The 12,364-nt window shown below is 29.8% G+C and overlaps 1 protein-coding gene and 1 long non-coding RNA gene across 6 annotated transcripts in view; one reads left to right on the top strand and one right to left on the bottom strand.

The window, feature by feature from the left end:
- The window catches only part of LOC147834847 (uncharacterized), a 337,793-nt gene that overhangs the window by 229,737 nt on the left and 95,692 nt on the right, over positions 1–12,364 (top strand). The window lies entirely within an intron of this gene.
- The window catches only part of ppef1 (protein phosphatase, EF-hand calcium binding domain 1), a 27,985-nt gene continuing 16,153 nt past the window's right edge, over positions 533–12,364 (bottom strand). For all 5 annotated transcript variants that reach the window (XM_087272517.1, XM_087272515.1, XM_087272518.1 and 2 more), the window contains 9 exon segments: positions 11,541–11,577; positions 10,615–10,764; positions 9,401–9,742; positions 7,517–7,702; positions 6,138–6,280; positions 5,282–5,388; positions 4,388–4,551; positions 1,658–1,742; positions 533–1,574 (listed from right to left, as the gene is read on the bottom strand). In XM_087272517.1, coding sequence (XP_087128643.1) covers positions 1,375–1,574; positions 1,658–1,742; positions 4,388–4,551; positions 5,282–5,388; positions 6,138–6,280; positions 7,517–7,702; positions 9,401–9,742; positions 10,615–10,764; positions 11,541–11,577 — 1,414 coding nt within the window. In that variant the 3' untranslated portion in view covers positions 533–1,374.

Here is a 12,364-nt window from a genome sequence, read left to right as displayed (position 1 = left end):
CTTTTCTTCTCGGTTAACACTTGAACAACTAAATGAATGCTAAAGTCTGTTTAACTGATTATATTTTAATCACTTTAAAACATCGATGCTGTAAAAAGAACCGTATAAAAAATGGAAAAAAGTCACATTAATCATTCACCGAAAGTTTATCAGTATGGGAAGAAACACTAGCTCCGCATTTACCCTATTGGACAGAATAATAATCCTAAATCAAACTTTCACTTTTTAATACTTGGTTGCAAATCCTTTGCAGTCAATTACAGCCTGAAGTTTGGAATGCATAGACATCACCAAACACTGGGTTTCATCCCTGGTGGTGCTCGGCCGGGCCTCCCCTGCAGTTTTCTTCAGCCAAAATGTTAGAATTGTGTAGATGTCCAATTATTTCTGGACCTAACTGTATATTATTTCAAAACAATCATTTATTTTGGACGCAATTAATCCCAGCACTATTTAAAATGATTTATTTTTAGTTTTTTCATATTTCTGTTTAACTTTACTTTTTACAATTATTCCTCTTTTTTCCTTTTTGTAATGATAGCAATAATGTAGACAAAGTAATACGATACATGTATACATTTACATTGAAATAATTTATACACAGTGTGTTAGGACGTTAAATACAGTAACATTTAGAGATTACATTTACAGTATTTATTAGATATTTTTACATGTTGAGTTAAAGCAGACCATCCTTTCGAATTTCCTAAGTTGGGATATTGCATGATAATTGACAAAAATGGTTTTCAGTTAAATAATAAGTGTCAGTAAGTGTCAAAAAAAAAAAAAAAAAGTAATACAGTGGGTTTAGTATCCAATTTAAATGTGGCATTACTCGCAATCTTAATCCCAGAGACCAAATATGAAAAACAAAGTAGTCAATGTTTTTGGGTGTGTGTGAGTGTGTGTTTACTGTTTTAATCTCCCTTCAATTTTTAAGCCTTAAATGTGAAATCTTGTCTTACAAAAGCTCGAATTGACGTTTTAGGTTTGATAATAATAGATGCTATGTTGTAAAACACACACAAGAACAAAGCTCATATCAGAAAAAAAAATCAACAACAGAAGTGACTCATGACTCAAAGTGAAGTCACAATTATGGGCTTACGTACTGCCAAACAATTAAACCGCACTTGTGAATTACAGTGCAACACAATAGTCGTGACCGACTTTTTAATTTATTTTTAATTTAATTTATTTGAACATTTTCTTTAACCCGTCTTCAGTTAATTATATCACAAAAAAGAGTGAAACCACTTACCTTTATGAAAGAAATGAAAACCTGTGTAATGATGTATAAATGATGTATTTGGAGTCCGAAAGTTGTTAAAAAAACTAAAGTTAAAGTAAATCTGTGTTGTCTGTGATCCAGAATTAACCCTGCTGTTGCTCTTTGACATCCAGTTTATGCACCACCCTGAAGGCCTCCAGGAACTCAGTAAAATCAATGCTGCCGTCTTTGTTAAAGTCTATGCTTCGAGCCATGTCGTCTATGGTCTGGTCATTCACAGCCACCCCTAAATGAGAGCTGAAGAGCTTCCAGGTCTGACGAAACTCCTCGATGGAGATCTGACCTACACGTGGTAGGCAGATGGATGGTTATAAACAACAAATAACGATTATTAGCATTATTAACTCATTGAACAATAATGCTAACCTGAGTGATCCTTATCGATGATGTTAAAAATGATCTCCAGGTCAGTTCTATATCTATAAAGTGTTTCAGCTAAGTTCGGGGTCACCTAAAAACAAAGAATAAAATTTAAAAAAATGAAGTTGCATTGGTCTCAAATGCCATATAAAAAAGGTTATATGGTATATTTTATTATATTATGATATAAGCTCAATTATAAGACTGGGTAGAAAAACTTTAATAATGTTTTTTTTATTTATTTATTTATTTTTTTTAAGTGGACTATTCAATATAATCAAAATTCATGAATGGATTTCTTTTTCTAAATTCTGTATTGAAACATGGTTATATAATTACGTACACTCACCGGCCACCTTATTAGGTACACCTGTCTAACTGCTTGTTAAAGCAAAATTCTTATCAGCCAATCACATGCCAGCAACCCAATGCATTTAGGCATGTAGACATGGTCAAGACGATCTGCTGCAGTTCAAATCGAGCATCAGAATGTGGAAGAAAGGTGATTTAAGTGACTTTCAGAGTGGCTTGGTTGTTGGTGCTAAACCGGCTGGTCTGAGTATTTCAGGAACTGCTTATCTACTGGGAGTTTAATCCACAGCCATCTGTAGGGTTTACATTATTATAAAGCGTGCATTATCTCAGACTGGTTTCTCGAACATGACAAGAGTTCACTGTACTCAAATGGCCTCAACAGTCACTAGACTTCAATCCAATAGAGCACCTTTGGGATGTGGTGGAACAGGAAATTCACATCATGGATGTGCAGCCGACAAATCTGCAGAAACTGTGTGATGCGATCATGTCAATATAGACCAAAATCTCTAATAAATATTTCCAGTACCTTGTTGAATCTATGCCACGAAGAATTAAGGCAGTTCTGAAGGCAAAAGCGGGTCCAACCTGGTACTAGAAAGGCATACCTAATAAAGTGGCCAGTGAGTGTATGTAATGCACTGTAAAAATTGTTGGGTTTCACAAAATTCCTTCAAGTTATCCCATAAGAATACGATTAAGTTAACAATCATTTTTACAAATTTAAGTGGATTGAACCTAAAACAATTAAGTTGTACCTAAAAAACTTAGGAATTGTGTTGTTCAAAATTTTTTTTGTGTGTGTAATAATGTGATGCATTTAATAATGCCAATCAACCAAGATATTTCTATATAGCTTGTGGGGAAATAGTTTTCTGCATAGTTCCCTATATACTGTACCTCATAGCAGCAAAGAATGTGTGTAAAGAAAGAGCATAGAAAAAGAAGCACTGACAGGTGACTTTCTGTGATGCAAACGTGAAACATTGTGCAGAAACAACTGAATTTAACACACTTTTGTGGCTAATTGTAACTTAAACGGTCAAATATGAAAAGTTAAATGGGTATTCATGTAAACAGTCAGTCATATCTAAAATAAAAGCAGTTCAGAGACATTATAATATTTTAAAGCAACAGCAGCCAGAATACCCCTTTAACTGCATTACTGAGAAAAAAATATTTGGATTGCATTTCTTATCTCCCAAAGTTGACAGAAAACATCACAGTTTTTAAAATATCAACCTTCACCAAGTGGGTATTATGTCAGTTTCTGGTACTAGAATTATAACATACTATGAAATACCTGAAAATATCAAGTGTAAAACCAATTTATTTAAAAGCATAATCAAATAATCAAAATTTTAATTTTTAAAATACTAAATCATCATTATTTTTTGAAGTATGCCATAAAATATTTCAGATTCTCACTTGATTTTAGTGTTATAGTTAAAAAAATTTCTTGTTTTTTTTTGTTTTGTTTACTATAAGACCATAATCAAGAGTACTTGTGCAACAGGATTACGTTTGTTAAATTTTTTGTTAACAAACAATGCTGTGTCTGTATTTGCCATTATGTAAAACAGTCAAAATATGGTCAACCATATGGTGGAGCAGGCAGCTTAAGGGATAATACACACTTTGTGCCGTTAATATTAAATGTAGAATATTGAAAGTAAAAAAGAAAGTTAAATATGTTTCAGAACTTTCTAAATTCATTTATTTTTAAATATTTTATATTTCTGTGTATGGGCAAAAATTGATCCCATCCAAAATAAAAATATGTGTGTGTACTGTGTATGTTTATTATGTATACATAAATTCACAAATGCATGCATATTTTTGAGATATATAAATGTTTAAATATATTTAGATAATAAATATATATGTATATGACACAAATTATATATAAATTGAAATATCTATGTAACAAAATTGTTTGTATAATTTTGTTTTTATGTATGTGTATATAACATATACATAATAAATATAATACGAGCGCACATATTATATCAAAGCATATTTTATTTTAGATGTGATTATTCTTTGCCCAGCACTTATGCGTGTGTGTGTGTGTGTGTGTGTGTCTACATGTGTGTAAAATGTGAGGAAAGGCACTTATTTGACCTTGAAAAAGAGGTCTAGAGAAGTGGCTTCTGTTTTAATTTATTTTAATTCATTTAATTTTTTGTTGTTCACACTTCTTTTTTTTAGCTTTTACAAATATCAGCAGCATTTGTATTAAATCTATAGTCACTCAATTGATTTGAGAATTGAATCAATAATCGATTGAGGAATTAAATCAAGAACTGGATCAAATTGAATAAAGAGCTTGTGAATTTGAAATCAAATCAGGACATCTGAATCAATACCTGGCCCTAGTCAGATAAGAGCAAGAGCATGAATATAAATGAAGAAGCTGACCGGAGGGATGGGCTCTCCAGGACTGATGTCCTCGAAACAGGATTCATATTCCACATTGCCATCTGTGCCAAGACGGGCCAGGCGTGGGCGCAGGGTTCTCCATGGCAGATCCAAACGCAGAACAGACTCCACCACCTGTGCCCACTCACTAGTGGAGATACGGCCTGAGACAAACAGACAGAAGAACATTTTATATTGGTGTAACATGTACTGGTGCTTGTCTGCTTTTTCAGTAGTTTTTCATTTTTTTAACATCAACATCATGCATTTGTAAACATCATGTTCAGCTTACTAGATTACAAGTGCAGACTATAATGTAATGTAATGTAACATAATATAATATATTATAATATAATGATAGTACACTTTTATTTAATGCAATAAAGGCTATTTTCAATTATTTTCAATAAAAAAAAAAAAAATTCTGGTGATACTTTGCTAAAAATGTCCTTAAGAGAGTTCAATAAGATAAGTTATAAAAATTTTTCATTTTTATTCATAATTTCATTCTGCATGAATGCATTAAAATGCAAAAAAGTAACAATAAAATATTTATAATATGACATTTGTAACATTAATTATAGTAAATATAAATATATTTAAAATTTACATTTAAAATTAATCCTCGGTTTTAAATAAATGCTGTTTTTGTAGCCTTTCTTCTCTATATATCATGGTTATCACAAAAATATTTTTAACAGCTTGATCACTAGTGGAATATATTACACTTTACAATACATTACAATAGAAAACAGATGTTTGAAATTGTAATAATATTCCACAATAATAGAGTTTAAATCCTACTTAGGTGAGCATTTGTGACTTCAGAAATCTTACCAACAGCAACCTAATTAATAATACATAATATAACAGAACATAACATAATATAATAACCTGTGTTATTGATGTCATACTGTTGAAAGGCAGCCATGAGTTCAGAGCGATGAGCATAAAGTTTCTCTTTCAGAGCCCTGAGTGCAGAACCTTCAGCTACTCGAACCCTAAAACAAACACGTTCATTACCCATCACACATACAGTTACAAGCTTTGTTCAGTGATTCTTTCAATGCATTCATTTATTCATTTAACCAATACTGATTTTCACTACAACAAAAGTTATCAATAATGAGCAAATTACATTTTACACAGAGTATTGTCTGTTTTTTTTTGTTGTTGTTTTCAGTTTCACCAGTGGTAATATAGTCCATAACAAAATTTGGGGCAAAACATTTGTCCGTCTCAGAGAAATACTGAAGTTCTGAATGAATCCGTTTTTGAACAAATCCTTTAAGAAAATGACTCTGTTCCTAAAATGTGGTGAAGTTGGACATTTGATGACTGATGAATAAGAGAGGTCATAAATATTGATGTAAAATACTGAGAAGCTTATTTTTTCATTTCTTTTTTGTTTTGTTTGTTTTATTGTTGATTTTACTTCTGTATTAGATGAATGTAAAGTTAAAATGCAATAAATATAAAAAAAAGAAAATTACTCCATGATCTATTCCTAAAAATACCCTAATTTTCTCACATGCTTGGTTTCTAAGTGAATCAGTCAATCCGAACAAATAATTTGAATGAATAATTCAGCGATTTACTTATTAACACAGGGTATTACTGTCAAAACAACACTGACGTGAAATTATCATTATCAGGAAAAAAGAAAAATAATAATATATGCATTTTTTTTGTCAATTTGTTTTATATTGTACACCCTTAATACATTTGTGATTGAAAATGTGGCGAGTACCTCTGATGGAGGGTGAGTTTTCTGGTGCTTCGACTGACTTGATACTGGAAGAAGCGAGGGACAAGTTCAGGCCCCAGTTTGACATAAGCCCCACGGTTACTGCCCTCTTCATAGTAGTTTGATGCAGAGAATATAGTGATAACCTTGGATAAAAGAAGAAAATACTTCATAAAAGAAAAGACCTCATAAAACTGAACTTTTGTGGCCAAACCCGTTTATTATTTGTTCTATATTTCTTCCTGTTTGATTTCATTCATTTATTCATTTTCTTTTCGGCTTAGTCCCTTTATTAATCTGGGGTCGCCACCAGCAAATGTTATATATCCAGCATATGTTTTATGCAGTGGATGCCCTTCCAGTTGCAACCCATCTCTGGGAAACATCCATGCACACTCATTCACACTCAAACACTACGGTCAATTTAGCCTACCCAATTCACCTGTACCGCATGTCTTTGGACTGTGGGGGAAACCGGAGCACCCGGAGGAAACCCACGCGAACGCGGGAAGAACATTCAAACTCCACACAGAAATGCCAACTGACCCAGCCAAGGCTCGAAGCAGCTACCTTCTTGCTGGGAGGCGACAGCACTACCTACTGCGCCACCGCATCACCCTGTTTGATTTCTTCTTCTATATTTCTATTACGGCTATATTGGACTAGTAAACAATTATGAAAACTGGTAGCATTGTCTTTCATAGTATATATTTTTTCTTACTATTCAAGTTAATGCTAATGGCTACAGGTTTCCAACATTCTTCAAACATAGCTTTTTTAATTTCATTTTAAATTTTTTTAAATACTCATAAATTAATAAACAAATATAATTTCCAAATAAAAATATAAAATACAAAAATATTGACAGTACAAAAAAGTCAATGGAAAAATGTATTGAACAATAAAGGTAAAAAAAAAAAAATTAAAACAATAACTAAAACAAATAACCGTGATTAATTACAAGTGTCAAAAATAAATTAATTAAGAATAAGTAAATGTACAAATTCAACACATAATAAAATAAAACAAAACAATTTAACAGAAAGATAAATATAAATGAAAAATTAGACTTAATAAATAAATTAAATAAAAAAAATAAAAAAACATTGAATATAAATAAAAATATCAATTTAAAAAAAGTTTTTAAAAAGTTACAAAAAAGTAAATAATAAAAAAATACATTTTATTAATTAACAATAAAAAATAATAAAACAAAATTAAAATAAAAACAGTAAAAAATAATATTGGCGTCAACTATTGTTTTAACTGTGACAATTCTCTTAAACTTACCTGTACTGTACTAAATTAAAATCTAAATGTAATGTAATAATAGAGTGACAGAATGGATCACGTTTGGGACAGTTGGAGGTTTGTGTGTTCACCTGTCCATTGTGGCAAAGCTCATAGCCCTCCTGTTTGCATTCGTGTGATCTGATGAGCAGACAGAGGCCGTGTTTCTGCAGCAGTGTCTGTGTCACGTCTGGCCCGAAGTAACAGCCTCCACCGCGAAAAGAATTGGGACTGCAGCCATTCTGATGTTTAGGGTCACTCCACAGGATATCCACAACCTGCATCAAACACGTATTTGGATATAACACATACAGTTTGGACTGTAGAGGTATTATAGGACTTTACTCAAACGCTTTAAACATTTATTATTACAGTTGTTTTAATAACTCATTTCTAATAACTGATTTCTTTTATCTTTGTCATGATGACAGTAAATAATATTTTACTACTTCTTTTAAAGTGACATTTAAAGGCTTAACAAGGTTAATTAGGTTAACTAAGAAGGTTAGAGTATTTAGGCAAAGCTGATACAGAAAAGCTTACAGGGGCTAAAAATTTCAACAATGGATTTCTTTAAAAAAATAAAAACTGCTTTTATTCTACCCAAAATAAAACAAATAAGACTTTCTCCAGATGAAAAAATATTATCAAACATACTGTGAAAATTTCTTTGCTCTGCTAAACATCATTTGGGAAATTATAAATTAATTTAAATAAAACAATTTAGTTTAAAAACCAATAAATAAACAAATAAGTTAGAAACAATAAAAAATAAAAGCAATTATTAAAAAAAAGAAATAAAATAAAAATATATCAATAGAAATTCAATCAATTAAAAAATATTCTAATAAATAAATCATTGCAGTTTTATAAATAAATTGTAAATTGTGGGGGGGAATCTCTGGTATGCAATGCAAAATACTTTAAAATAAAATTCTTTTTTGCCACTGAAAATATACGATTCATATTTCTTAGTTACTAATGTATGTTCTTGCAGATGTATATGTTACATGGTATTATAATTTCCAAATAAAAATATTAAATAAAAAAAGGAAAAAATACAAATAAAACAATTTAAAAAATCTACTTTGGAAAAGTGAAAAGTATGAAATAATTACATTAAATTAATAATTTAAACAAATACATTTATTTAATTAAAAATATAATTATAAATAGATTATGAATAAATAAATAGAATTCTAAACTTGTGAAACTGAATTAATTTAAAATGAAAATCAAATCTGCATAACTAGAATAATATTAATTTGGAGTACAAACTAAATACTACAGGACATTACCAGGACCCAAAGGTTTTTAACATTTATTATCATTTATTTATTAAACAATCCAATTAAAAACCACCATAAATAATATACAATAACTATATTAAAACCATTTAGTTTGAAAACTGTTAAATACACAAATAAGTAACAAACAATCAAAATGAAAGCAGCTATTAAAAAAAAGAAATAAAATAATAACAAATAAATAAATGATAAACTAAACTAAACATAAATAGTCAAACCTGAAATTATTCATACCCTTAGCAAATTCTGACAGCTACTTTTTGTTCAAAAGTAAATAAAGAAAAATATTTAATTTAATTTTACAGAAAAATATTTAATTTTTTCCACATTGATGCCTCGTGTACATCATTATCTTTTGGAAGAAGCGGTGTCATTTCCGTTAAAAAATAAATAAATTTACTTTAAGTCAGAACGTGCTAAGGGTATGAATAATTTTGCACTTAATGTACAGTAGATAAATGTAATAAATTTTGAAATAAATGAATTAATTAAAAATTACAAAAATGTATGGATCTGAAAAAAAAATGCACACTTCTGAAACTTCTTCAATAGTCATACTGTATATACTTGGCTATTATACCAAATGGAGACCAAAGCAGAAAAACTGTTTTACATCTAAAATTCGTCACAAACTCACATCGCACATTCACTGGAAAGACAACAACTGACCTGCTGCCACTCCAGCTCTTCTCTGGGCAGCTCTGGTGGCTCCAAGGACACGAATGAGTCCAGAAAGGGCACTTGGAGCATGTCTGTGGGGCTCGGTGGAGGGCGGCGTGGAGTGTTTTTGGCTGAGACCCGTGGCGAACACATGGAGGAAGAGGAGGATGAGGAGGATGAGGAAGAGGAGGAGCGGCTGCCCTGCTTGCTGAGCTTCTTCCTTCTGCTGCGGGACGAGTGTCGGCTTGAGGATCTGCTGTTTCTGCCCCTGTTTCTGCTGCTGCTGCGACTGCACGAGCGCACCGTCAGATGATCAGTGCTGCGCTTCGGCAAACGCAGAGCTGACTTCACCTGACAACAACATGTGCATGTGTGAGACACAGAGTAGGGTTTTTACATTATGCGATAGAATTTTACTAACTAATTTAAATAAACAAATAACAAATTTTAAATATTAGTTTATGCAATATGAAAATCAATATCAAATAAATAAATAAATCTAATTTAATTACACTTAAATTATAAACTTAAATAGAATTTTTGCTTAAAGGTAGAACAACTTGGCTGTCAGCAGTACTCAGAAAATAAATAAATAAATAAATACACTTATACTTTTCAAATAATAATATAACATATAAAGCCAAATGCAAATAAATAAATAAATAAAAAAACAATTAATCTAAAGTTTATAAAAGAAATAATTAAATATAATTCATAATTAATTAAAACAAATGCATTTAATTAATAAAAAAATAAACAAATAGATTATAGATGAATAAAACAAATATATCCAAGACATTGAAGCAAATTAAATAAAAAGTTGAAAAAAATGTATACTACTTGATGCATTTTAAAAGTCTTCAGAATGTCCATGTCAATAAATATAAAATAAATAATAAATTATTATATTTACAAATAGAATATATTAAATGGCAATGTATATAAACAATAAATCTGAAATAAATAAAAAATATTTAAATGGTTAAAAGAAATCAATCAATTATAAAAAATATGAACAAATTAATTTAGAATAAATATATAAATTCAATACATTTAAATACATTTAAGCAATAAATTACTTCAAATCAATAAAAAATAAACACTCTACACTTTATGCTTTTTCCTAAATAAACAAATCTACAAATCAAAATAAAGAAAAATTTAGGTAACTTTTAAAGTAAAAACAAAGACTATAAATCCAACAGAAGATAAAAAATGCCTACTTTATGCCTTTCAACAGTGCTCAGAAAGTCCAGATCAGTTTTGTCCGATATGCCACCATGAACAATAAGCACTTTGTTGTCTATTACAGTTGCAACAGGAAGAAGACTGAACACATCCTGAAGGAGCTGCAGGATTTCCCTGCCATGAGTCTATTGACAAAACAGAAAAATATAGTAAACATTGCCCTAGATGTCCAGTAGGAGGCAGCAATGTCTAAAACAGAAAACCTTTATTAATTAAACACTGTTAAACAATATACTTTATTGTTTACATTTTTTAGGACAAAGTATTAAAAAACAAACTGCAATATAAATAACATTAAACTTCAGGAAGGTTAATCAATATATTGGTAAGTTTTAATGGCACAAAACTTTTCTTTACATTTACAAATAAACATTTGTCCAAAGAAACCGAAGCAATATTCAGGGTTTCTGCAGGTTTAATCACATCAAATTTAAGACTTTTTAAGACCATTATGAATGAAATTTCAGACTTTGAAAGGGCAAAATGCTAAGAAAATTTTACTTATGGCCAGTAGAACCTAATTGTTTTTACTTGCCCCAATAAAGTTAACATTTAGTTATTTGTTGGCCACATTTTTTAAATAAAGTGTAAAAACAAGCAATGTAGTTATATACATATATTTCTTTTATGAGCATAACTTTTCTTTTTAAAAAGGATAAGTTTTAAAAGCTAGAATAAACAAACTTTTTTGTACAATACTAATTTATGCATAAATACAGGGCGAAATAAATTTATTGTAAGGACGAAATGAAGATAATTCAACCATATTGATTATTAATAAAATTATATATTAATAAAATAATTAAATTATTATTTTTTTTTATTTAAGACCCTGCAGGCACCCTGATTACTACAAAAAAATTTACATAAAACATCAATCATAAAACCTAAACCTATTTACCTTGTACTTCTGCATGACTTCTCTGGTGAATCCATATCTGCAAAAACATACATTCACTAAGAAATACAAAGTAGATTTTTTCAGAAGCAAAAAAAAAAAAAAAAAAAGTATTTTGCATTGTATTCCAGATTTTGTTTTCCCCACAATTAGAAATTTCTTTATAAAACTGCAATGATGTAGTGAGCACAGAAGAGCTTAATAGTTAAGGAGAGACACTACAGGCAAATATTTTTTTTTTCATGAATCTGTCCATTTTTATGGCTTTTTGGCATTTCAGACAATGTTTTTAAAGTCTAAATGTAAAAAAAAAAACTCCAAAATGCATGTTTTCCAATTGTGTCTATTGATTTTAATTACAATACATATGTTATTATACATATTTTTCTCAAAAAACCCAAAAGGGTTTTGAGAGTTTTTTTGAACTGAGAAATAAACTTAAAAGACTTCACAGTTTTATTAATATCTATTTTTTTAAGGTGATTTTCATACATCATTTGTCTGAAAATGAAAATATGTATTATTGACAATATACTTTATTATACTTTGTTTGACAAAATGTTATGGAAAACACATTTTTGTAGTACTTTCTGAATTGTGAAGTGAGAAGAATCTTGCAAAATCCCTTCAGTAAAAACCATGTGTAAAATTAAATAAATAAATAAATAAATAAATAGAAGCTGACTTCTTGTGAAATTCAGATTTTTTGTGCTAGAAATGTATGCAGGAAAACTTGTTTGTAATTTGTAATGTAACAAATCAAACAGGGATTTACTGTACAGTGAGGACTATTAGTTTTACCCAATTTTTTGTTAACATGATCTATT

Source organism: Danio rerio, chromosome 11 (assembly GCF_052040795.2).
Source record: "Danio rerio strain M-AB ecotype USA chromosome 11, GRCz13ab, whole genome shotgun sequence".
Taxonomy (NCBI): Eukaryota; Metazoa; Chordata; class Actinopteri; order Cypriniformes; family Danionidae; genus Danio; species Danio rerio.
The sequence above is the reverse complement of the archived record's forward strand: the minus strand, read 5'-3'. Positions and strand labels throughout refer to the sequence as shown.